The 27,336-nt window shown below is 45.6% G+C and overlaps 1 protein-coding gene across 1 annotated transcript in view; it reads right to left on the bottom strand.

The window, feature by feature from the left end:
• Window positions 1–6,209: 6,209 nt before the first annotated feature.
• Window positions 6,210–27,336, bottom strand: part of LOC136613318 (retinol dehydrogenase 7-like) — a 43,725-nt gene continuing 22,598 nt past the window's right edge. Inside the window, exons 5-6 of the mRNA XM_066594041.1 lie at window positions 11,601–11,839; window positions 6,210–6,343 (exon numbers count right to left, since the gene is read on the bottom strand). Coding sequence (XP_066450138.1) covers window positions 11,619–11,839 — 221 coding nt within the window. The 3' untranslated portion in view covers window positions 6,210–6,343; window positions 11,601–11,618. The remainder of the gene's footprint in view (window positions 6,344–11,600; window positions 11,840–27,336) is intronic.

Genomic DNA, 27,336 nt, shown 5'->3' with positions numbered 1-27,336 from the left:
TTTATGGTGGGGTGGAATGCTTTGAATCTTTTATGGAATTTTATTAGTTCTTGTTCAGTGTTGGCCCAGAAGATTATGCTGTCATCAATGTAGCAGAAGTAGGCCAATGACTGATGTCAAAAGTTGTTATAAATTTGTACTCCCAAATTCTTCTATGGCTTGGGATTTGAAATTGCCTTTAAGTATAATAACTTTCATGTGTTCTATGCTGTGTCCGTGAATAGAAAAGTGCTTGGCCACAGGTAATTCTGTCTTTCTTTCTTTAATTGTATGATGGTGAGATCTCATCCTCGCTTTAAATTTTTGTTCTGTTTCTCCAACATAAAGCCCCCCAACAGAACATTTACTGCACATGATCAGGTACACAACATCAGACGTGGAACATGTGAATGTCCCAGGGATTACAAATTGAGGCCTCGGTCACACGGCCGATTTTCCGTGCGATCGCCGATTTTATAGAACCATTGCTTTGCAATGGTATCGGGCACATGAGCGCTTTTTATGCGCTCATCCGATTTATTATAGAACAGAAATCGCAGATCGCGATTCCTGTTCTTCTCTATATGCGCTCAATGGGGCCGGCGGCAGCAGCGCCGACCCCATTAAGAACATATACTACAATGATCATTCTCCTCTGCCACACTGTAACAGCTGTGGCAGAGAAGAATGATGTTTGCCCATTGAATTTAATGGAGCCGGCAATACAGCCGGCTCCATTGAAAGCAATGGGCTGCCGGCGATCGCAGGATGAATTTTCGGGAAGGGCTTAAAAATATAAGCCCTTCCCTGAAAATCATCCAAAAATGTGTAAAAAGTAAAAAAAAAATTTATGCTCACCTTGTCCCGGCAGACGGAGTTCAGCCGCGGCTGGCCAGCAGTTCTCCTGAACTGCTGTGAGTAGTATTCAGCAGGCGGAGATTTAAAATGCCATTCAATAGCTGAGAGTTGCCCCTGATTGGTCCCTGCACTGAGCCAATCAGAGGCAGCACTCACTCACCCATTCATGAATTCATGAATGGGTGAGTGAGAGCTGCCTCTGATTGGTGAGGGCTGTGACCAATCAGAGGCAGCTCATTCAGCAGGTGGGGATTTTAAATCCCCGCCTGCTGAATACTACTCACAGCATTTAAGGAGAACTGCCGGCCGGCCGCGGCTGAACTCCATCTGCCGGGACAAGGTGAGTATATATCTTTTTACTTTTACTTTTTTTACTTTTTACACATTTTTGGATGATTTTCAGGGAAGGGCTTATATTTTTAAGCCCTTCCCGAAAATTCATCCTGAGATCGCCCGCAGCCCATTGCTTTCAGTGGAGCCGGCTGTATTGCCGGCTCCATTGAATTCAATGGGCTGGACAGTGCTCCACTGCTCCTAGCCGCGTTTCAAAAGAAACGCGGCTAGGAGCAGATTTTTCGGGCGATTTTTCGGCTCCGGTCACGCGATTTGCGGATGCGCATCCGTCATGCGATCCGCAAATCGTGGCAAAAAACGCCCGTGTGACCGAGGCCCTATAAAGACTTTTGACACTTTCAACAAGAATTAAATTTTTCAAGAGGATTCAGGTGTGAATGGGAAGTGTCAGAAATCTATAACACAGATAACACACAGGCTTAGTTACCTGATAACACTAATTCAGAGAACATAAAACTGTCACATGTTGATCAGTGGACTATTTAAATATTTATTTATTTCTCTACTCATCCTGTTTTCTTTTAAGTGCAAATTAATCACATCATGTCTGTGCCTTGCCATATGTATGTGTATATATATATATGCATGCCTCTTCGGATCAATTTAATTATGCCTGAGAGCTTAATTATGCCTAATTATGACCCTGAGATGTTCAAAAACTCGGTATAACATCATGTATGTTTGTTAGGCATTAAAAAGTTTCACATCTACAAGATTACTTGGTTTTTCTAGCTGGGAACAATCACATTTTGCTCTACTGGCTAACATGGTACCAAACTTTTTTCATGTTGCTGAGATGCACTGTATAAATTCTACCTAAAGCATCTGCAGCTTTACCACCAGGCCAATTCTGAACATGGATTCCTTGAACTCCGCGTTTCCATGCTTTTTTTGATGTATTGCAGGTGTAATATCTTGGCACCTCAACGTAGAGATAAAAAAAATGCGGTGTGTGTGGTTTTTTGGTGGTGTGGATACTCAGTTACGGAATTTATTTTCATTAAAATAGACCCGTTGACCATTCTCTAAGTGTACACTGAGGTGTATCACGGTGGGATGCCATTCATGTAACGGAAACCTCAAAGGCCACCACACGGCTTTGTTGCTGCTGATATAATGGTGGGACTGATATGTGTGTACTTCATCTATGGCATTTGTGAGCTCTGTGTTTCTGAAATTGAAAGTGGCTTGGTCGCTGCCTTTGATGATGTATTTACATATATATTTTATTGCACTCCCTGAACTGCATGCCTCTACATTGATGTGGACATTAAGCATTATTGACAAAATAGGGGAATAAGGAACCAGCCAACTATTATCGACCTTAGAATAACTGCCATTTAGAAGTTTTACAGATGCAGTTTGACCTCCGTCTATTGGCGCTCTTTGTTGGCATAGGGGGTATCTGTTTTCATTGTGAACAGTCTCTTTGTATCGCTTATGTGGAACTTTTTTAGTGCCTTTTCCCATCTTTCATGCAGGGGGATTGGGGATTTTTAGAGCTGTATGGACCATGAATCCTATTTTTAACAATAATGTCATATAGTGCCTTGTCACTGCTTGAATCAGGTATTTCAGCGCTGATGCTGTTATCCATTTGATTGGGTGTCAACTTGTCTTTTAACCAAAGTAAAATGTGGACACATGGTAAGCCGCGCTTCTGCCATTCTATGGAATACATAAAGCACAACACTTCTCTATATATTTTTCCTTTAGTTATAACTAAGGATGAGCAAGTATACTCGCTAAGGCACTACTCGTTCGACTAATGTGCCTTAGACGAGTATCTCCCTGCTCGTCCTTAAAAATTCGGGGGCCGCCGCGGGGCGGGGAGCTGTGGGGGAGAGCGGGGAGGAACGGAGGGGAGATCTCTCTCTCCCGCCCGCTCTCCCCTGCTCCCCGCCGCAACTCACCTGTCAGCCACAGCGGCCCCCGAATCTTTATGGACGAGCAGGGAGATACTCGTCTAAGGCACATTACTCAAATGAGTAGTGCCTTAGCGAGTATACTCGCTCATCCTTAGTTATAACCGACATTCGTTTTTTAACTTTGAATCTAAAAACTCTTATCAATTCATTGACTATTTTTTTCCATGTTTGGCTACATGTGAAAGTAATAAATAATTCCGGGCGACCATACGAGCGCACATAAGCGAATACATCTTGAGTATACTCATGCAGGTATCTTGGGCTATTTAGAAATGAAACCGGTAGAATAACCATTCAGTCTAAATTATTAGGATGAACATTTGCGTCATTTGCTGCAGCAGCTTGAAGATGGACGTAATTCTCTGCTCTTAACTTCGTCTGATTTAATGATCTATATCGCAGTTGTTCGCTTTCAACCTTAAGGTACATATTGAAATTAGGGATGAGCGAGCGTACTCGGAAAAGCACTACTCGCTCGAGTAATTTGCTTTATCAGAGTATCGCTGTGCTCGTCCCTGAAGATTCGGGTGCCGGCACGGAAGGGGAGCTGCAGGGGAGAGCGGGGAGGAACGGAGGGGAGATCTTTCTCTCCCTCTCTCCCGCCCGCTCTCCCCTGCTCCCCGCTGCGACTCACCTGTCAACCGCAGCGGCACCCGAATCTTCAGGGACGAGCACAGCGATACTCGGATAAAGCAAATTACTCGAGCGAGTAGTGCTTTTCCGAGTACGCTCGCTCATCTCTGATTGAAATATTGGGTCTGTACTGCTCTAAGAGCAACTTGTCTTTCAGCTTGTTGATGCCTTCTTGCCTCAGCGCGGTCATCAGATTCTTGGGTTCTAGTAATTTTCGCAGCCCTGCTAGAGCCACGTGCTAGATCTGATTTGCACTGCATATTAAAAGAAGACCGAAAAATGGATAGGAAATACGATTATCAAAAGGAAACCATTTCTTACACAGCTGAGGAAAAATTAAAAGCTGTGCCATGATTGGTTGCTAGGGGCAACACAGATTTTCTTTAAAATCTCAATCCATGTTAATGTGTCTTTCATTCAAGTTTTAATCCCGGGCTACGCTGTGTATCCCTGCTAGCTTATTGGTCGTATACGTGCGTCAACGACGCCTGCCCTCACATGTCTGTCTGTTTGTAGAGGCCTAGTTTATGATGTTCACCCCCTTCCCCTCCGCTATGCTGCACGGCGCTACGGCAGAGGAGATGCTCCTGCGCATCACCAAATAAATTGGTTTTGTCGCGCTCCCTAGAGAATTCTATACATTTTAGGGATAAAGCATAGCCTATGCCCATTTATAATATTAAATGAATGTGTATTAGCACCTCTACCTCTAGCGTAGATTATCTCTACACTATATTTATGTGTCACAAAGTAACAGACTATTTTCAAAAAAGGGTAAAATCTGCAGATTTTGCTTTGTAATTTGTAGCCGACAAATCTGCTATGTGTGCAAGTATCCTAAGGCCGGCTGCACACCGCCGTGACGGGCTCCGCCACGAAATTCCGCGGCGGAGCCCGTCACGGCGCCCCCCAGGAGACCCCATACTTACCTGCGGATCCGGCGTCCTCGCTCCCGCATGACGTTTCCCCGCCCACCTCCGTTGTGTCATGTGACACGCCCACCACGTCAGTGGCGGCGGTGGGCAGGAAGTGCAATCATTCTTTCATTGTAAAAAATGTATAATATTAACTATTGTTGGGTTAATATTATATTATTATGGGTTTTCACGTCACAAGTATTGAAAAAAGCAAACAAACTAAAAAGTTAAAAAAGTATTCCAAGCTCTGAAAATTATACTTATCCACAGGATAGGGAATGACTGCCTGATCTGTGGGGGGACAACAGTTGGGACGCCCACCAATCCAGAGAAATCCACCCCAGCAGATCCCAAAATGTTTAAAAAGCAGTGGCCGCACATGCATTCCAATGGGAATTGCTAGAGACGGCCAAGTCTTTAGTGGTTTAATTCATTTCAATGGGACTGACATAGATTGCTAAGCGATTGAACTGCACTATCTCTGGAGGTTGTATTAAATTGAATGGTGTGGTTGTGTGCCTGTATGGCCAACGCTGTCAAAAATTTGGGACCTGCTAAGGATGATTTCTCTGGATTGCTGGGGGTTCAAACGGTCAGACCCACTGATTTGCAGGTTATTCCTATCCTGTGGATGGGAATGCCCTTTTAGTCTAAAACAGAAAACAATTCTGCCGCAAGATAATTGTTGTACAGTGAATTAGATGAGTCCTTGCCACATATTTAGGTTTTGTTGTGAGATCAGAATATAATCAAGTATTAAGTCAATGGAATTTTAGACTAATTATCATATAACATCTCCTGGTCTAGGCTGTCCGATGGTTTATATCAAATCTGAGACCATGGTATGTAGATAGGAAAGAGGCAAATAGATGAATTTGGCATCCCGTCCTGCAGAGAAATGAGTCCAGGGGTTAACATCAGTCAGAGCATGGTCCATGAAGTCTGTCACCAAAGACGGGTCTTTGTTATACATTGCTGACATTTTGTCGAGAGAGTAAAATATGAAATTGGTGGGTTAGTAAAGAAAACTCATAATTCATTCATCGTGTTTTCCTTTCTTCCCTATATTATGTTAGCAGGGGTTTCTCACATGCAACGCTTCCATTTCACAAAGAAATACAAAGTTAATATACATAGGTGGTAAAATGGTAGAGATTATGAAGACCTTTCCATGATCAGATGTTCAAGCTCTTTGCTGGTGTCTGTTAACTTGTTTGTAAATTACACCAACCAATATATTCTAAAAGTTTCCATAAGACATTTTGTATTATCATCCTTTGCTGCTATTTTCCCTTTTGATGTTTCTTGGTATCAGCTTCCTTTTCACCTTCTTCCTATCCGGTATCAGCTGTCTTTTTGCCCTTCTTCCTGCTTGGTATCAACTTCCTTTTTGACTTCCTTACTTTTTACCTTCGATCCCAGTTTCCTCTCCGAAACATGTATTTGAACCCCTAATTTTCATCAATGGTTTATACCTGACCAAGGCTCTGGTTGGGTGCTACATAGTGATCAATAAAGAATTCCACTTCACCACTTTGATCCATTTATCTATATCCATCAACACTAGAGGTGATCTGAAAATTTTGATTTCTCTGATTGATAGTCAGTGAATAGATAAAAGTGAAGATATGAAGCTTGTAATATAACAAACGCAGAACATTCTGAGTAAAACATCTGTCAAAGGAAAAAAAGACAATTATATTAATACTAACACTAGTAATACTATTAAAAATATAAGCAATAAACCTAATGTGGAGATGTCCACAGGATACTGTCAACATTCACAGTGTAAGCAAAAAAACATTTCCTACTATGGGAACAATAGGTTTTCGGACCAATTATGAAGGCTATTTAAAGCTTAATGAGGTCCAGATGTGTTCTTTCCCTGCATTTTGTGCAGTGTTATACCCTTCCTCTTGTGTATTTTCGCACCTCCCATAGACTTCTATGGGACTTTTGCTGAGCAAAACACAAGAAAATAGAGCAGATCCTATATTTTTACATATACGCAAAATGCACTTAGAAGAACAAATTGAATTAACCCCTTAGTGACCAAGCCTGTTTGCGCCTTAATGACCAGGCCAAATTTTGCAAATCTGACATGTGTCACTTTAACATAGAATAGCTCCATAAAGGCTCTGCATATCCAAGTGATTCTGATATTGTTTTTTCACCACATGTTGTACTCATTTAGGCGGTGAAAATAGTCTGATATAATTTGTGTATATTTATTAAAAGTGCCAATATTGGGAAAATTTTGAAAAAATATCGTTTTTTCACATTTTCAATTGTAATATATCAAATATGTGCAAACATACTGTACAAACTTTTGCTAAGATATATATTTCCATCTATTTACTTTATTCTGAATACACATTTGAAAAACGTTTGTTTTTTTAACCATTTAGGAGACTTACAAATTTAACATTACTTTTCAGCATTTTGAGGAACACTTTATTTTCCTACACCAAGCCAAGATTGCAAAGGCTCATAGGTGTCAGAATAATAGATGCCCCCACAAATGACCCTATTTTAAAAACTACACCCCTTAATGTATTCACTGAGGGGAGTGATGAGTATTTTGCCCCCACAGTTTTTTTTCAGGAATGAATTCAATTTAGAGGAGAAAAACTAAAATTTCATATTTTTGCAAATATGTCATTTTAAAGACATATTTTTTTTCTATAGTTTACATGAAAATGAGGATTTACACCCCAAAATGGATCCCCCTGTTTGTCCTGTGTTCAAAAATATACCCAATGTGGCCCTAATCTTATATCTGAGTGCACAACGGGGCCCAAAATGAAAGGAGTAGTCAGTGTCTTTCAGAACAGACATTTTGCTTGAAGGCGTTTTAGGCCCCATAGCACACATGTAGAGTTCTTGAGCGCCCAAAACCATAGAAAATCCCAACAAATGACCCCATTTTGAAAACTAGACCCCTTAACAAATTTATCTAGGGGTGTACTGCCCATTTTGACCGCACAGTTTTTGAATGAATTCAAGCAAAGCAAAAGGAAAAAATTGTGTTTTCTGGTTTTTTGGCAATATTGTCATTTTAAAACCAGCTTTTTTTGTACAGCACAAATATAAATGAAGACTTGCACCACAAAATGGATACCCCCGTTTGTCCTGTGCTCAGAAACATACCCATTGTGGCCCTAATCTTCTGTCTGGATGCACAACGGGGCCCAAAATGAAAGGAGTAATCGGTGGCTTTCAGAACATAGATTTTGCTTGAAGTCCTTTTAGGCCCCATAGCACACATGTAGAGTTCTTGAGCGCCCAAAACCATAGAAAACCCCAACAAATGACCCCATTTTGAAAACTAGACCCCTTAACGAATTTATCTAGGGGTGTACTGCGTATTTTGATGCCATAGTTTTTGAATTAATTCAAGCAAAGCAAAAGGAGAGAATTGTGATTTTTCATTTTTTTGGCAATTCTGTCACTTTGAAAACAGCTTTTTTTGTACAGCACACATGTGAATGAAGACTTGCACCCCGAAATGGATACCCCCGTTTGTCCTGTGCTCAGAAACATACCCATTGTGGCCCTAATCTTCTGTCTGGATGCACAACGGGGCCCAAAATGAAAGGAGTAATCGGTGGCTTTCAGAATATAGATTTTGCTTGAAGTCCTTTTAGGCCCCATAGCACACATGTAGAGTTCTTGAGCGCCCAAAACCATAGAAAACCCCCACAAATGACCCCATTTTGAAAACTAAACCCCTTAACGAATTTATCTAGGGGTGTACTGCGTATTTTGATGCCATAGTTTTTGAATTAATTCATGCAAAGCAAAAGGAGAGAATTGTGATTTTTCATTTTTTTGGCAATTCTGTCACTTTGAAAACATCTTTTTTTGTACAGCACACATGTGAATGAAGACTTGCACCCCGAAATGGATACCCCTGTTTGTGCAATTTTCAGAAATATACCCATTGTGGTCCCAATCTTACATCTGGATACACAACAAGGCCCAAAATGAAAGGAGCAGTAGGTGGCTTTTAGAACATAAATTTTGCTTGAAGGTCTTTTATGCCCCATAGCACACTTGTAGAGTGCTTGAGTGCCCAAAACAATAAAGAACCCCCACAAATGACCTCATTTTGAAAACTAGACCCCTTAACGCGTTCATCTAGGGGTGTACTGTATATTTTAACCGTACAATTTTTGAATAGATCTAAGCAAAGCAGTAGGAAAAAATGACGATTTTCATTTTTTGGGCAATTGCGTCAATTTAAAAACAGTTTTTTTTGTACAGCACACATATAAATGAAGACTTTCACCCCAAAATGGATACCCCTGTTTGTCCTGTGTTCAGAAACATCCCCTTTGTGGTCCTAATCTACTTAGAGGACACATGGCTAGGCCTACAATGAAAGAAACAAAGGTTGGATTTCAGGGTACAACTGAATAAATTCCAGGTCCCATCGCCCACTTATAGAGCCATTGAGCGGCTAAAATGATAAGGAACCCCCTCAAATGACCCCATTTTGAAAACTAGACCCCTTAACAAATTCATCTAGGGTTATACTGCGTATTTTGACCCCACAGTATTTGACTGAATCTTATCAAAGCAGAAGGAAAAAATTACGATTTTCAATTTTTTTGAGAATTTTTTCAATTTAAAAACAGCTTTTTTTTGTACAGCGTACATAGGAATGAAGACGTTCACCCCAAAATATATACCCCCGTTTGTCCTGAGTTCAGAAACATACCCATTGTGGCCCTAATCTACTTACAGGGTCCATGGCAAGGCCTATAATGGAGGGAACACCCGTTGGATTGCAGGGCACAACTGAATAAATTCAAGGCCCCATTGCTCATTTGTACGGAATAAAAATTGACTCCCTAAAAATATCCCCCCCCTCTGCGCCCTTTTCGGCTTTCCCCAAATCTTATATAAAAGTAATAATGTGAACTATGTGGTATTTCCGAAGACAGGGGTAATTACGGAGGCTGGTTGGAATGGGCACATGGGGCAATAAAACCGTGTATCCCCCCTCCTCTCTTTTTGGGGGTCATTTCTTGACCTCACGGCGGGTATGGGGTGTAAAAAGTAGCGCTCCGTGAGTCTTCGTAATCTTGCTCAGGTGCGGCGGTCTCACACAGAAGGCGCTCAACAAGCTGCTCCTGGAACTGCAGGAAGGCAAGTGTTCCCGGGGGTTCTTGTAAAATACGTATTACAGGTAGCGGTCTGAATAACGCCGGGCTCACGCAGCCGTAGGCGGAATCCGCTTGCGGAGGCCCGCAGCGGATCCCATCTGTGAGCCTGGCTGTGACCCTGCGTACGGCCGCGTAATATACTGCGCATAACTGCCTACTCACACAGGCGGTCATGCGCAGTACCTTTTTTTTGTTTGTATTTTCCGCACCGTCGCTTAGCGATGACGCAGGTACCCGCAGCCTGTATACAACGTAGTTGCGTATGGGCAGCGGGTATATCCACGACCATGGAGCACAATGGGCTCTATGCTGCGGATATCCGTGGTAAAATAGAACCTGCTGCATTCTCTTTTCTGCGAGTGGATTACACAATTCCAACCCACTAATGTGAACGAATTGTGTAATCCAATGCGTTTGATCTGCGTAATACAGTGGATCAGACGCATGCGGAATCCATAATTCCTATCCGGTCATGTGAAACCGACCTATGTTAGATCGCTACTTTTTTATTACATGACCGGGAACCGCTCAACGAGGCCACCTGCCACTGCTCCAGGCTCTCGGCGACCATTGGTCGCTGAGAGCAAGGAGATTTTAAGTTTCCTGGGCTCCCCGACTCCTGCGCATGTGTCCGGCATTTTGCCGGCGGTCGCATGTGCAGAATCCGGGTAAGTTCACGGAGGAGGATCTCATCTGGGTTCAAATACGGAGGCCTCTGGTAAAAAGTTTCATCTTCTCTCACCGATCGCAGCGGTGAGGGGAGATGAAACTTCAATTTTTAAAAAAACTTTTACGTGATCGCCATTATCCATTGTATAACGGTGAACATGTGACCAGGAACCGCTCACCGCGACCCCCCGTGAAATCTCCAGGCTCTTAGCTCAGTTTTGTAGCCAGGAGCAGGGAGAATTTCAATTATCCTGGCAATCCACAGCTTTTGCGCATGCGTCCGCCATTTTGGCGACGGGCGTGTGCGCAGAAGCTGGGGTAAGGTCCGCGGATAAATCCGGGGGCCTTATGTACGTACTTTCATCCTCCCTCACGGAAATGAAACGGGAGATGAAACGTACGCTTTTTAAAAGTTTTTAAAACTTTTTTACACTTTTTTTTAACTTTACATGATCACTGTTATCTATTGGGTAACAGTGATCATGTCCCCGTTAAAATCTCTCTGCTCCTGGCTACACATAGCAGCCAGGAGCAGAGGGATTTTGAATTTCCCGGGGCTCGAGCCCCTCTGTGCACGCGCCCGATGCCTGGCGCGCATGCGCAGAAGAGCGGCGGCGGGTCACCGCAGAAGACCCCGGAGAAGGCGGGTGAGTAATTTCAGCTGCCCTCATGGATCCTATCCATCAGGGCAGCTGAATCTTTAACTTTTTTAGTACTATTTTTTACTTTATTGCGATCCATTGGATAGCGCCGATCGCAATGCCGGGGGGGGGGGGGGGGGGTCCTCGCAGCCCGGGATGACAGCTCCATGCTGTCGGCTACTTGCGGCCACCGACAGCATGGAGCTGTCACGTCCATAGCCCACGGGGCTTTATTCTCTGTAGGACGCATGTTTTTACGTCCTCAGAGAATAAAGCCCAGTTGGGCAGGACGTAAAAAGGCAATGGGCTGGTCGTTAAGGGGTTAAAGTGGTTCTATTCCTGTGTTTAGAGCACGCAGATTTTCCATGCGCTAGGACCTGCGCAAACAAGGTTGTGTAAAAAAGCCCTAACAGTCTGCTATAATTCTCAAGAGTATTCATATTCACCCACCTTTACACACTTTGTGCATCACTGCATCGCTTGCGCTGGTTTTGGTGCATTCCATGATAACAAATAATCAGTAATAAATGTCGGGAAGTAGGAAAGAGGGATAAAGTATAGTTTAGCATCCAATCCAGCAGAATATCTTGTCCACGGATAACGGGCAGTCAGTGCGTGCTCCATACAGTTGGTTACCAGGTAGATCCTGGAAGAACCTGTTAGAACTTGCAGGTCCATATTATTTAGATCTGCATACATATAAAAAGATAATTAATGTAATTTGTGCAGTAGTTTCCCCATTCACCAAACTAGGATTTTGAAGATTTTATAAATTTAGGTTGAATTCACAATACATTCATTGATTGCCATTCGGCGGAACTGTGTGAAACTGTCCCACCAACCGTACAGACGAACATATATGCAACTGTATACTTATATAATAAAACCAATAAGGGAATGTGCACTACACCAATGTACTCAAAACAACAAGGGGAAGGGGGAGGCAAATCTATTAAATAGTTTTTTTTCAAGTGTATTCACGAATAAAAAAGAAATGTCACACGAGATTCAGGGGAATGAAACGAACCCCCTGCTAAATATTGCATGCCTAACACAGGAGAAAGTGCAGAGCCAGTTAAAGAGGATTGAAATTGATAAATCGCAAGGCCCAGATGAAATACACCCTAGGGTTCTAAGGGAACTAAGTGATGCGATAGCTAGGCTGCTATTTCTTATATTTATGCACACTATTGAGACCGGGGTTTTATCACTGGATTGGCGCATTGCCAATGTGGTTCCAATGTACAAAAAGGGGTCTAAAAGAGAGCCTGGTAACTACAGGCCGGTAAGTCTCACTGAAGTAACTGGAAAAATATTCGAAGGGTTTCTGAGAGACGCCATCGTAGAATACCTCAAGAAAAGCAATGGCATAACTCTTCATCAGCACGGGTTAATGAGAGGGTGATCATGTCAGAACAATTTGATTAGCTTCTACAATTAAGTAAGTAATAGGCTGGACCTGGGAGAGTTTATTAATCTTGTATATCTGGATTTCTCTAATGCATTTAACAGCTTGCCACATAATAAGTTGATATGTAAAATGATATAGCTCGGTCTGGAGGAAAACATGTGTATCTGGGTAAATAACTGGCTCGGAGATAGAAAACAGAGGGTGGTAATAAACGGTTCATACTCTGATAGAGCCACTGGCGCTAGTGGGGTGCCACAGGGGTCAGTACTAGGCATCATTCTGTTCAATATATATATATATCAATGACCTGATAGATAGAGTGCACAGTAAAATATCGATATTTGCAGATGACACAAAATTATACAAGATAATTAATACAATGTGCGGCTACAAAACCTAGATAAACTGGGGGCTTGTGTAGAAAAATGGCAAATGAAGTTCAATATTGATAAATGTATGGTTATGCACATGGGCAGGAGAAATGGATGTCACTAGAGATGAGCGAGCACCAAAATGCTTGGGTGCTCGTTACTCGAGCCGAGGTTTTTGTAATGCTCGAGAGCTTGTTTCGAGTAATGAACCCCATTAAAGTCAATGGGAGCCTCGAGCATTTTTAAATGAAGCCGCGGTTGCTGCCGGCGGTTCCATTGAAAACAATGGTCTGCCGGCACCCCTGAATTGTTTTTCATGGAAGAGCTTTACATATAAGCCCTTCACTGAAAAACAATAATTTTAGTGTGAAAAAAAAATAAAAAATAAATAAAAACTCACCTCGCCGCCGCTGCTGTGTCCCCATCTATGTGTTGTGCGAGACATCATGCATTGCAAGTCCTATTATCGCACGTGAATTACTATGGGTGTGAGAGGAAAATCACCCATGTAAATTAACCCATTGACTACAATGTGTTAATACTACTTGTAAGTTTGAATAATGCACAGAACTCATGCAATTTTTACAGCCATGTAAAAATTTTTCATACGAATTATATGATCGCGGGTGTTTAGTGCAATGCGGACAAAACTTGCATGAATACGAAATCCACTATTTTGATTGGATTTGTTTACAGAAGTGATTTTTGCGACACTGCGAGGAAGAGGAAAAAAGAATCTCAGCCTTTTCTATCTTTGGGTGTTCCCTCGAAACGCCCCGCCCCTTGCTTTAAATGGGACCTTAAACCTTTAAGTACCAGGCTGTTTTGTACCTTAAGGACCGGGCACTTTTTAGGGATTTTACTAGAGATGAGCGAACGTACTCGTCTGAGCTTGATGCTCGGGCGAATATTAGCGTGTTCGGGATGCTCGTTACTCGTAACGAGTACCACGCGATGTTTCGGTTACTTTCAGTTTCCTCTCTGAGACGTTAGCGCGCTTTTCTGGCCAATTGAAAGACAGGGAAGGCATTACAACTTCCCCCTGTGACGTTCAAGCCCTATACCACCCCCCTGCTGTGAGTGGCTGGGGAGATCTGATGTCACCTGAGTATAAAAATCGGCCCCTCCCGCGGCTCGGCTCAGATGCCTTGTGAGTTAGCTGAGGGACAGTGGTATCGTGCTGGAGCTGCTGTAGGGAGAGTGTTAGGAGTTAGTGTAGGCTTCAAGAACCCCAACGGTCCTTCTCAGGGCCACATCTAATAGTGTGCAGTACTGTGTTAGCACTGTATGTTTTTTTTTTCTTCAAAATTGGATCTGCAGAGCATTGCGCCCTGCAATAGGGACAGAAGTGGTGGTTAGGCAGGGAGAGTGTTAGCAGTGAGTGTAGGCTTCAAGAACCCCAACGGTCCTTTCTAGGGCCACATCTATCCGTGTGCAGTACTGTCCAGGCTGCTGTTAGCAGTGTTGCATATTTTTTTTTTCTTCTCAAAACCGGCTGTGCAGACCATTGCACCCGGCATTAATACTACAGGGATAGAATTGTGTAGGCAGGGCCAGAAGACATACATTATTCATTGAATAGACGCAGTGTGGCTTTTCCTTTGAAAAGCAAGGGAAAAAATTCTATCTCGCCTGCCTCTGACAGTCCTCAGGGCTCTGGGTACGTGTGTGCTGCGTGCAGAACGTTAAAAAAAATCAGACGCAGCCAGCTACGTTTTACTGCAGGCTTGTGCCAATTTTTTTCCTGCATGGGAAATCCCTGATCTGCTGTAGCGAATAACTTTGCATCACTGCAGTTCTCTGACACATTTGCAGGGCCACAACACAGTTATTAAACTTAGTAGTATTCATTGAATACACGCAGTGTGGCTTGTCCTTTGAAAAACAAGGGAAAAAATTCTATCTTGGCTGCAGGCTTGCGCCAATTTTTTTCCTGCATGGGAAATCCCTGATCTGCTGTAGCGAATAACTTTGCATCACTGCAGTTCTCTGACACATTTGCAGGGCCACAACACAGTTATTAAACTTAGTAGTATTCATTGAATACACGCAGTGTGGCTTGTCCTTTTGAAAAACAAGGGAAAAAATTCTATTTTGGCTGCAGGCTTGCGCCAATTTTTTTCCTGCATGGGAAATCCCTGATCTGCTGTAGCGAATAACTTTGCATCACTGCAGTTCTCTGACACATTTGCAGAGCCACAACACAGTTATTAAACTTAGTAGTATTCATTGAATACACGCAGTGTGGTTTGTCCTTTGAAAAACAAGGTAAAAAATTCTATTTTGGCTGCAGGCTTGCGCCAATTTCTTTCCTGGCTTGGAAATCACTGGTAATACAGCATGCTGAGGGGTAGGGGTAGGCCTAGAGGACGTGGACGCGGCCGAGGACGCGTAGGCCCAAGTGAGGGTGTGGGCACAGGCCGAGCTCCTGATCCAGGTGTGTCGCAGCCGACTGCTGCGCGATTAGGAGAGAGGCACGTTTCTGGCGTACCCACATTCATCGCCCAATTAATGGGTCCACGCGGGAGACCTTTATTAGAAAATGAGCAGTGTGAGCAGGTCCTGTCGTGGATGGCAGAAAGTGCTTCGAGCAAGCTATCATCCACCCAGAGTTCTGCGCCGTCCAGTGCTGCAAATCCGAATCCTCTGTGTGCTGCTCCTCCTTCCTCCCAGCCTCCTCACTCCACTACAATGACACATGCTCAGGAGCGGGCAGACTCCCAGGAACTGTTCTCGGGCCCCTGCTCAGATTGGGCAGCAGTGGTTCCTCTCCCACCAGAGGAGTTTATCGTCACTGATGCACAACCATTGGAAAGTTCCCGGGGTCCGGGGGATGAGGCTGGGGACTTCCGGCAACTGTCTCAAGACCTTTCAGTGGGTGAGGAGGACGATGACGATGAGACACAGTTGTCTTGCAGTGAGGTAGTAGTAAGGGCAGTAAGTCCGAGGGAGGAGTGCACAGAGGATTCGGAGGAAGAGCAGCAGGACGATGAGGTGACTGACCCCACCTGGTGTGCAACGCCTACTCAGGACAGGTCTTCAGAGGGGCAGGCAAGGGCAGCAGCAGGGCAGGTTGGAAGAGGCAGTGCGGTGGCCAGGGGTGGAGGCAGGGCCAGACCGAATAATCCACCAACTGTTTACCAAAGCGCACCCTCGCGCCATGCCACCCTGCAGAGGCCGAGGTGCTCTAAGGTCTGGCAGTTTTTCACAGAGACGCCTGACGACCGACGAACAGTGGTGTGCAACCTTTGTCGTGCCAAGATCAGCCGGGGAGCCACCACCAACAGCCTCACCACCACCAGCATGCGCAGACATATGATGGCCAAGCACCCCACAAGGTGAGACGAAGGCCGTTCACCGCCTCCGGTTTGCACCGCTGCCTCTCCCCCTGTGCCCCAACCTGCCACTGAGATCCAACCCCCCTCTCAGGACACAGGCACTACCGTCTCCTGGCCTGCACCCACACCCTCACCTCCGCTGTCCTCGGCCCCATCCACCAATGTCTCGCACCGCACAGTCCAGCCGTCGCTAGCGCAAGTGTTGGAGCGCAAGCGAAAGTACGCCGCCACGCACCCGCACGCTCAATCGTTAACCGTCCACATAGCCAAATTTATCAGCCTTGAGATGCTGCCGTATAGGGTTGTGGAAACGGAGGCTTTCAAAGCTATGATGGCGGCGGCGGCCCCGCGCTACTCAGTTCCCAGTCGCCACTACTTTTCCCGATGTGCCGTCCCAGCCCTGCATGACCACGTCTCCCGCAACATTGTACGCGCCCTCACCAATGCGGTTAGTGGCAAGGTCCACTTAACTACGGACACGTGGACAAGCACAGGCGGGCAGGGCCACTACATCTCCCTGACGGCACATTGGGTGAATTTAGTGGAGGCTGGGACAGAGTCAGAGGCTGGGACCGCTCACGTCCTACCCACCCCCAGAATTGCGGGCCCCAGCTCGGTGGTGGTATGTTCGGCGGTGTATGCTTCCTCCACTAAAGCACCCTCCTCCTCCTCCTCAACCTCTGTCTCGCAATCTAGATGTGTCAGCAGCAGCAGGACGTCGCCAGCAGTCGGTGTCGCGCGGCGTGGCAGCACAGCGGTGGGCAAGCGTCAGCAGGCCGTGCTGAAACTACTCAGCTTAGGAGATAGGAGGCACACGGCCCACGAACTGCTGCAGGGTCTGACAGAGCAGACCGACCATTGGCTTGCGCCGCTGAGCCTCCAACCGGGCATGGTCGTGTGTGACAACGGCCGTAACCTGGTGGCGGCTCTGCAGCTCGGCAGCCTCACGCACGTGCCATGCCTGGCCCACGTCTTTAATTTGGTGGTTCAGCGCTTTCTGAAAAGCTACCCACGCTTGTCAGACCTGCTCGTAAAGGTGCGCCGGCTCTGCGCACATTTCCGCAAGTCCCACACGGACGCTGCCACCCTGCGCACCCTGCAACATCGGTTTAATCTGCCAGTGCACCGACCGCTGTGCGACGTGCCCACACGGTGGAACTCTACGCTCCGCATGTTGGCTAGGCTCTATGAGCAGCGTAGAGCTATAGTGGAATACCAACTCCAACATGGGCGGCGCAGTGGGAGTCAGCCTCCTCAATTCTTTTCAGAAGAGTGGGCCTGGTTGGCAGACATCTGCCAGGTCCTTCGAAACTTTGAGCAGTCTACCCAGGTGGTGAGCGGCCATGCTGCAATCGTTAGCGTCACCATTCCTCTGCTATGCATCTTGAGAAGTTCCCTGCAAACCATAAAGGCAGCCGCTTTGCGCTCGGAAACAGAGCCGGGGGAAGACAGTATGTCGCTGGATAGTCAGAGCACCCTCCTGTCTATATCTCAGTGCGTTCAGGAGGAGGAGGAGGAGCATGAGGAGGATGAGGAGGAGGGGGAAGAGACAGCTTGGCCCACTGCTGACGGTACCCATGCTGCTTGCCTGTCATCATTTCAGCGTGTATGGCCTGAGGAGGAGGAGGATCCTGAAAGTGATCTTCCTAGTGCGGACAGCCATGTGTTGCGTACAGGTACCCCGGCACACATGGCTGACTTCATGTAAGGATGCCTTTCTCGTGACCCTCGCGTTACACGCATTCTGGCCACTACGGATTACTGGGTGTACACACTGCTCGACCCACGCTATAAGGAAAACCTTCCCACTCTCATTCCCGAAGAGGAAAGGGGTTCGAGAGTGTTGCTATACCACAGGACCCTGGCGGACAAGCTGATGGTAAAATTCCCATCCGACAGCGCTAGTGGCAGAAGGCGCAGTTCCGAGCGCCAGGTAGCAGGGGAGGTGCGGAGATCGAGCAGCATGTACAGCCCAGGCAGTGCAACAGTCTTTAAGGGCCTGGACAGCTTTATGGCTCCCCAGCAAGACTGTGTCACCGCTCCCCAGTCAAGGCTGAGTCGGCGGGAGCACTGTAAAAGGATGGTGAGGGAGTACGTAGCCGATCGCACGACCGTCCTCCGTGACGCCTCTGCCCCCTACAACTACTGGGTGTCGAAGCTGGACACATGGCCTGAACTCGCGCTGTATGCCCTGGAGGTGCTTGCTTGTCCTGCGGCTAGCGTCTTGTCGGAGAGGGTGTTTAGTGCGGCTTCGGGAATCATCACGGATAAGCGTACCCGCCTGTCAACCGACAGTGCCGACAGGCTAACACTCATCAAGATGAACAAAGCCTGGATTTCCCCAGACTTCTCTTCTCCACCAGCGGACAGCAGCGATACCTAAGCAATACGTAGGCTGCACCCGTGGATGGAAGCATAGTTCTCTTTCACCATCCAAAACGGGGACATTTCTGCTTCATCAATCTGTGTATAATATTCCTCCTCCTCCTCCTGCTCCTCCTCCTGAAACCTCACGTAATCACGCTGAACGGGCAATTTTTCTTAGGGCCACAAGGCTCACTCATATAATTTTTCTAAAAATTTTTTATACGTTTCAATGCTCTTAAAAGCGTTGGAACTTTAACTTGAACCAATTTTTTGTTAAACTGGGCTGCCTCCAGGCCTAGTTACCACTTAAGCCACATTAACCAAAGCGATTAATGGGTTTCACCTGCCATCTTGGTTGGGCATGGCCAATTTTTACTGAGGTACATTAGTACTGTTGGTACACCAATTTTTTTGGGCCCTCACCTACAGTGTAATCATAGCAATTTCTATGTTCTTCGCCTGCACTCATGGTACAGAAAGGTGTGTGGGGTTGGCCTACACTTTAGCTACATAAATGTAACTTGGGCCTTGGCTATACTGCAGCTACTGAAATGGAACTAAGACTGCGCTCCCACTATACTGCTGCTTCGGAATTGTTCCTGGGGCCTGTGTAGGCTGCTACTATTACTTAAATGGAACTTAGACTATGCTCCTCCTATACTGCTGCTTTGGAATTGTTACTGGGGCCTGTCTTGAGTGCTACTATTACTGAAATGGAACTAATACTGTGCTCCCCCTATAATGCTGCTAGTGATATGTTAGTGGGGCCTGTCCTAATGCTACGGCTGAAATGTTACGAATTCTGGGCTCTGCCTATACCGCTGCTAATGGTATGTCTCTGGGATGTGGAAACAGAGGCTTCCCAAAGACATGATGGCGGCGAGGCCATTTCCCACCAACGCGGTTACTGTTAAGGTGCATATAACCACGGACACGTGGAGAGGACACGTAGTGCCTCAAAAACATCGCCCTCCTCCTCCAACAATGAAAACATTCTTGGCAAATGCCTTTGCATTGGTTCGTCTGGTGGTAGTCCAAGAATTTCACCTTTACCGACACAACAAGAGAGCCCCCCCACCATCCCCCCGCCACGGCCCACTTAATCCTGGCCACATTCCGAAAACCAACAAAATACAACTGTGCTACTAGGTCCGCAGTCACCACCACATTACCACCAACGCGGTTACTGTTAAGGTACATATTACCAGTCTGACTGGGGCATACAGACACCTTGACAGAATGAATAGTGTGTGGCACATAGGTTCCCCATTGCTATGCCCACGTGTGCAGCTCCTGATGGAGGTGGCACAGGATTGGATTTCTCATTGCTTCTGTACAGCATTGTGGGCTATCGCCTCACCACTTTTAAAGAGGGTCGCTGCCTAGCCGTGCCAACCCTCTGCAGTGTGTGCCTGCAGTTCCTCCTCATGGCAGACGCACTTATAAATAGACATGAGGGTGGTGTGGCATGAGGGCAGCTGAAGGCTGCGCAGGGACAGTTTGGTGTGCGCTGTGGACACTGTGTCGTGCAGGGGGGAGGGGGGTTGGGCAGCATGTAACCCATGAGAAGTGGCAGCGGAGTGTCATGCAGGCAGTGATTGTGCTTTGTTGTAGCTAGTGTGGTGCTTAGCTAAGGTATGCCATGCTAATGAGGGCTTTTCAGAAGTAAAAGTTGTTGGGAGGGGGGGGGGGCCCACTCTTGCCGGTATTGTGGCTTAATAGTGGGACCTGTGAACTTGAGATGCAGCCCAACATGTAGCCCCTCGCCTGCCCTATCCGTTGCTGTGTCGTTCCCATCACTTTCTTGAATTGCCCAGATTTTCACACATGAAAACCTTAGCGAGCATCGGCGAAATACAAAAATGCTCGGGTCGCCCATTGACTTCAATGGGGTTCGTTACTCGAAACGAACCCTCGAGCATCGCGATAATTTCGTCCCGAGTAACGAGCACCCGAGCATTTTGGTGCTCGCTCATCTCTAGATTTTACCAATGTGGTGGTTTTACTGCCCTATTTTTTTTTCTTCAGCTACCAAAATTTCATGACATATAGGTTTTTTTTTATAAATTGGGGTGAAAAACTAAAAAAAAGATTTTTTTTTTAACATTTCTAGTTTTTAAAAAAAAAAATTGTATATTTACTCTAAAATAAAGTATAGGAATGGATTCCTCATTTTGTTTCGGACATTTGGATATATAATATGCATGGTTTCAGATTAGAGAGCATATACATCAGCTTTGGGTCATTTTTTAATGTATTTTTTTTAATTTTATTCTGCAATTTTTTCTTACTTATTTATGTAACTAGTTTTTTTTTATTTTATTTTTTATAAGACCTCTGGGGGACGGACATTCACATGGTTTTTTTTATATGTCATTTTTCCACTGCAACTGGAGCATCCATAGTCTTAACCCGTTAACCACCAGCCCATAGTGTTTTTACGTCCTCCCGAAGTGGGCTTTATTCTCTGAGGACGTAAAAACACGTATCCTGCAGAGAATAAAGCCCCTCGGGCTGTGGACGTGACAGCTCCATGCTGTCGGTGTCCGCAGGTCGCCGACAGCATGGAGCTGTCATCCCGGGCTGTTCGGACCCCCCCCCCGGCATTGCAATCGGCGCTATCCAAAAAAGTAAATAAAAGTACAAAAAAAGTTAAAGATTCAGCTGCCCTGATGGATCGGATCCATCGGAGCAGCTGAAATTACTCACCCGGGTCCGGTACGCTGCTCCCCGCTCTCCTGCCACTCCGAGCCCCAAAGCCGGTCTTCTGCGCATGCGCGCCAGGCGGCATTATGTCAGCCGCATGCGCAGAAGGCCTGGCGGCGCGGGAGATTTAAAATCTCCTGGCTCCCGGCTCCTCTAGGTAGCCGGGAGGAAGGAGATGTCAGCGGGGACCACGGTCTGCGGACCTTACCACAGCTTCTGCGCACGTGCCCGTCGCCAAAATGGCGGACGCATGCGCAAAAGCTGTGGATTGCCAGGATAATTTAAATTCTCCCTGCTCCTGGCTAGAAAACGTAGCCAAGAGCATGGAGATTTCACGGGGGGCCGCGGTGAGCGGTTCCTGGTCACGTGTTCGCCATTATCCAATAATGGCGATCACGTAAAAGTTAAAAAAAAATTTGAAGTTTAATCTCCCATCACTGATGCGATCGGTGAGAGGAGATGGAACTTTTTACCGGAGGCCTGCGTTTTTGAACCCCGACGCGATCCTCCTCCGTGGACCTTCCCGAATTCTGCACATGCGATTGCCGGCAAAAAGCCAGACACATGCGCAGGAGTCGGGGAGCCCAGGAAACTTAAAATCTCCTTGCTCCCAGTGACCAATGGTCGCCGAGAGTCTGGAGCAGTGACGGGTAGGGGCCTCGTTGAGCGTTCCCCACTCACGTGATAAAAAGGTAGCGATCTACCTCAGGCCGGTCTCACATGACCGGATAGGAATTACGGATTCCGCATGCGTCTGATCCCGGTAATACGCAGATGAATCGCATTGGATTACACAATTCCGCTCACATTAGCGGGTTGGAATTGTGTAATCCACTCGCAGAAAAGAGAACGCAGCAGGTTCTATTTTACCGCGGATATCCGCAACATAGAGCCTATTGTGCTCCATGGTCATGGATATACCCGCAGCCCATACGCAACTACGTTGTATACGGGCTGCGGGTACCTGCGTCATCACTAAGCGACGGTGCGGGAAATGCAAACAAAAAAGGTGTACTGCGCATGACCGCCTGTGTGAGTACGCAGTTATGCGCAGTACATTACGCGGCCGTACGCAGGGTCACAGCCGGCTCACAGCTGGGATCCGCTGCGGGCCTCCGCAAGCAGATTCCGCCTGCACCCGCGTGAGCCCGGCGTAATTCAGACCGCTACCTGTAATACATAATTTACAAGAAGCCCCGGGAACGCTTGCCTTCATGCAGTTCCAGGAGCAGCTTGTTGAGCGCCTTCTGTGTGAGACCGCCGCACCTCAGCAGGCTTACGGAGACTCATGGAACGCCACTTTTTACACCCCATACCCGCTACTGAGGTCACGAAATACCCCCAAAAAGCATGAGAGGAGGGGGAATACACGGTTTCATTGCCCCATGGGCCCATTCCAACCAGCCTCCGTAATTACCCCTGTCTTCGGAAATACTACACAGTTCACATTATTACTTTTATCTAAGATTTGCGAACGCCAAAAAGGGCGCGGAGTGTGGAGGGGGGGGGGGAATTTTTAGGGACTCAATTTTTATTCCGTACAAATAAGCAATGGGGCCTGGAATTTATTCAGTTGTGCCCTAAAATCCAACGGGTGTTCCCTCCTTTATAGGCCTTGCCATGCGTCCTGTAAGTAGATTAGGGCCACAATGGGTATGTTTCTGAACTCGGGACAAATGGGGGTATCCATTTGGGGGTGAATGTCTTCATTCCTATGTACGCTGTACAAAAAAAACTGTTTTTAAATTGAAAAAATTGCCCAAAAAATTGAAAATCGTAACTTTTTCCTTCTGCTTTGCTTAGATTCATTCAAATACTGTGGGGTCAAAATACGCAGTTCACCCCTAGATGAATTCGTTAAGGGTCTAGTTTTGAAAATGGGGTCATTTGAGGTTTTTTTTTTATAGTTTTGGCCGCTCAATGGCTCTATAAGTGGGCAATGGGGCCTGAGATTTATTCAGTGGTACCCTGAAATCCAACGGGTATTCCTTTCATTGTAGGCCTAGCCATGGGTCCTGTAAGTCTATTAGGGCCACAATGGGTATGTTTCTGAACACGGGACAAACAGGGGTATCCATTTTGGGGTGAAAGTCTTCATTTATATGTGTGCTGTACAAAAAACCTGTTTTTAAATTGACACAATAGCCCAAAAAATGAAAATCGTAATTTTTTCCTACTGCTTTGCTTAGATCTATTCAAAAATTGTAGGGTTAAAATATACAGTACACCCCTAGATAAATTCCTTAAGGGGTCTAGTTTTCAAAATGGGGTTATTTGTGGGGGTTCTCTATGGTTTTGGCCGCTCAAGAACTCTACAAGTGGGCAATGGCGCCTAAAAGGACTTCAAGCAAAATCTATGTTCTGAAAGCCACCGATTACTCCTTTCATTTTGGGCCCTGTTGTGCATGTGGACATAATATTAGGGCCACAATGGGTATGTTTCTGAAAACAGTAGAAACAGGGGTATCCATTTTGGGGTGTAAGTCTTCATTCATGTGTACGCTGTACAAAAAAAGCTGTTTTAAAAATGACAGAATTGCCAAAAAACCAAAAATCCTAATTTTTTCCTTTTGCTTTGCTTGAATTTATTCAAAAACTATGGGGTCAAAATATGCAGTACACCCCTAGATAAATTCATTAAGGAGTCTAGTTTTCAAAATGGGGTCATTTGTGGGGGTTCTCTATGGTTTTGGGCGCTCAAGAACTCTACAAGTGGGCAATGGGGCCTAAAAGGACTTCAAGCAAAATTTGTGTTCCGAAAGCCACCGGTCGCTCCTTTCATTTTGGGCTCCGTTGTGTATCCAGACATAAGATTAGGGCCACAATAGGTATGTCTCTGAACACGGGACAAACAGGGGTATCTATTTTTGGGTGCAAGTCTTCATTCATATGTGTGCTGTACAAAAAACAGAATTGCCGAAAAAACGAAAATCACAATTTTTTCCTTTTGCTTGGTTTGAATTCATTCAAAAACTGTGGGGTCAAAATATGCAGTAAAATACACCCCTAGATAAATTCCTTAAGGGGTCTAGTTTTCAAAATGCCGTCATTTATGGGGGTTTTCTATGGTTTTGGGTGCTCAAGAACTCTACATGTGTGCTATGGGGCCTAAAAGGACTTCAAGCAAAATTTCTGTTTTGAAAGACACTGACTACTCCTTTCATTTTGGGCCCATTTGTTGACTCAGATATAATATTAGGGCCACAATGGGTATATTTCTGAACACGGGAGAAATAGGGGTATCCATTTTGGGGTGTAAATCTGGATTTTCATGTAAACTATAGGAAAAAAATATGTCTTTAAAATGACAGATTTGCAAAAATATGAAATTTTTCTTTTTCTCCTCTAAATTGAATTAATTCCTGAAAAAAAACTGTGGGGTCAAAATACTCATGACACCCCTCAGTGAATACACTAAGGGGTGTAGTTTTTAAAATGGGGTCATTTGGGGGGGGGGGTATCTATTATTCTGACACTCATGAGCCTTTCCAATCTTGGCTTGGTATAGGAAAACAAAGTGTTCCTCAAAATGCTAAAAAGTAATGTTAAATTTGTACGTCTCCTAAATGGTTAAAAAAAAACGAAAGTTTTTCCCATGTGCGCCCAAAATAAAGTAAATGGGTGGAAATATAAATCTTAGCAAAAATTTCTATATTATGTTTGCACATATTTAAGATATTGCAGTTGGAAATGTGAAAAAATGACGATTTATTCAAAATTTTCCCAATTTTGGCGCTTTTAATAAATAAACACAAATTCTATCAGTCTATTTTTTCCGCCTAAATGAAGTACAACATGTGGTGAAAAAACAATGTCAGAATCGCTTGGATATGCAAAACCTTTCTGGTGTTTTTCCATGTTAAAGTGACACATGTCAGATTTGCAAAATTTGGCCTGGTCATTAAGGCGCAAACAGGCTTGGTCACTAAGGGGTTAATGACAGAGCTAATCAGGACCTTGCAGCTCTGCTGTAACAGGGAAAGCCATGGTCACGTGATCGCCAGCTCGCAGTGTGAAAGAAACATTTCCACTTTCACTTTTTATGTTTAATAAATTTTTCTTGAGATTTTAACATATTTATACATATAGACAAAAGAAAAAGTCACCCTTTAACAGGTCGTGCAGGACTGCAATACTGGCTTAAGAATTTTGAAAAATCAGGTGTCATAACAATCAAAGCAGCAAAAACCTCTGCTAAAAGTCCTTCCAGTGCAGCCTTAGTGACTGCATGTATAAAATATTATAGCATGACACCAGACCCTCAGATTTGACACTTCCGCGTGCTTGCAATAAAAAATACAATTTTCAAACAGCTTAAACCATAAAAAATAAAAACTAGAGACTAAAGCCTTCAGAGTAGACAAAAAGAAACAAAGGGGATCTAGGAAAGAGAAAAGGAAAAAGAAAGAAAAGGAAAAAGGCCCAAGGGAAGGGAAAAATACTCAGTATAGAGGGAGAAAAAACCCTCTGGCACAACCTGTCTGCAGCAGCCCTACTTCCCAATCCGCCTCATCCAGGTCACAGCTCCAGCCCAGCGCCTCCTTACAGAACCCCTCGATGCCCATCCCCCTACCATCCACCGCATTCTAGAACTCAGTTGAATCACAGTATGCGTTCCACAGTACCCAGGCCCATCCACTCAAGCATAGCCCCTCAGAACCTTCGTCGCCCAACTCCTCCATGTACATTAGTTGATTCATCTCCTGAACAAATTCCAGGGTCGAGGGAGCGATGTTGCTCCATCAATGGCATGGGATCACTGCTCAGGCCGCGGTGAGGAAATGCTGCAAAAGACTTTTTTTAATAGCGGTGAAAGAGCCAGGAAAGATAGACAGCAGTGCCAGCTGTCCCACCAGATATGCAGCATGGTACCAAGCTCAGACCCACATCACCAATACTCCTCTTGAACTGAGGGAAATATGCGGTGAATCAAATCAGGGCATCTGTACCACCTAGGAAGGAGCTTAATGTTTTTCTCTTGCGCCGCATAGGCAATAGGTAGTTTGTGTGCAAATGTGAAAGCCCTCTTCCAATCAGAGTCCTGCAACTCCAAGGCCAGATTCCTCCCCCAACCCCCGACATACCGTGGGAGACCCTCTGTGAGCCTCTCCAGAATGACTCTTCTTAGAGAGGACCCGAACCGGGGTGGCCGGCTCGCAAAAACAATTCCTCCATGGGTTCAGGGGGGTTCCTGAAGGGACATGACCCCAAATGGGTCCTCCAGAATGAAGACAACTAGAGATACTCCATCCACTGCAGTCTCTGCTCCGGTCAAGACACCTGTAGCTCGTTAAATGATGGAAAAACCCCGGAACCCACAATATGACAGCAACGTGTATTTTCCTCCCGCCAGCCAAGGAAGCTCAGTCTCTCCTGCCCTGGGGGAAATGCGGGGTTATGGAATATGGGGTCAAAGCTCCCTTGCAAATCGCCACGTCTCCACTGGTAGCCAGTCTGTCCCACATGTCTTAGCAGTTCAGAGTCAATGGAGTGTGAGGTTAGGGTGTTGGCCTATCCTCCACAGGGATCCACTGCAGTAATTGCAAGTGGGGCCAGATCAGAACTGTCTCCAAACCCACCGATTGCTTCGAGGCTGCATGATGATGCCATTCTACCAGTCTGGTGAGGACTGCGGCCGAATAGTAGATTTTGAGGTCTGGGAGACCTTCTCCTCCCCTGGGTTTTTTGTGTGACATGGTCTGGTAACTAATACAGCTATTCCTTCATCCCCACACAAATCTGCGAAACAATTGTTGAATCTGCTAAACGTAATGTACCTAACACTACACCCCCTCCGCAAAATCGGCCAACTTGCCCAATATGGTTCTACCTATTTGTGCAGGATTCTGATTGGGAAGGTACCATACCACAAAATGCCGATCTCTCAAAGCCAGAATGTGTCCTGCATGGAAGTGCATGTCCTGAAGAAATAAGACATGAGATTTCAGCTTGTGCATTTGATACAAAATCTAGCTTCTTTATCGTGCCACATT

Source organism: Eleutherodactylus coqui, chromosome 1 (genome assembly GCF_035609145.1).
Source record: "Eleutherodactylus coqui strain aEleCoq1 chromosome 1, aEleCoq1.hap1, whole genome shotgun sequence".
Lineage (NCBI taxonomy): Eukaryota > Metazoa > Chordata > Amphibia > Anura > Eleutherodactylidae > Eleutherodactylus > Eleutherodactylus coqui.
Note: the sequence above shows the minus strand (reverse complement) of the source record. Positions and strands in the feature narration are given on the sequence as shown.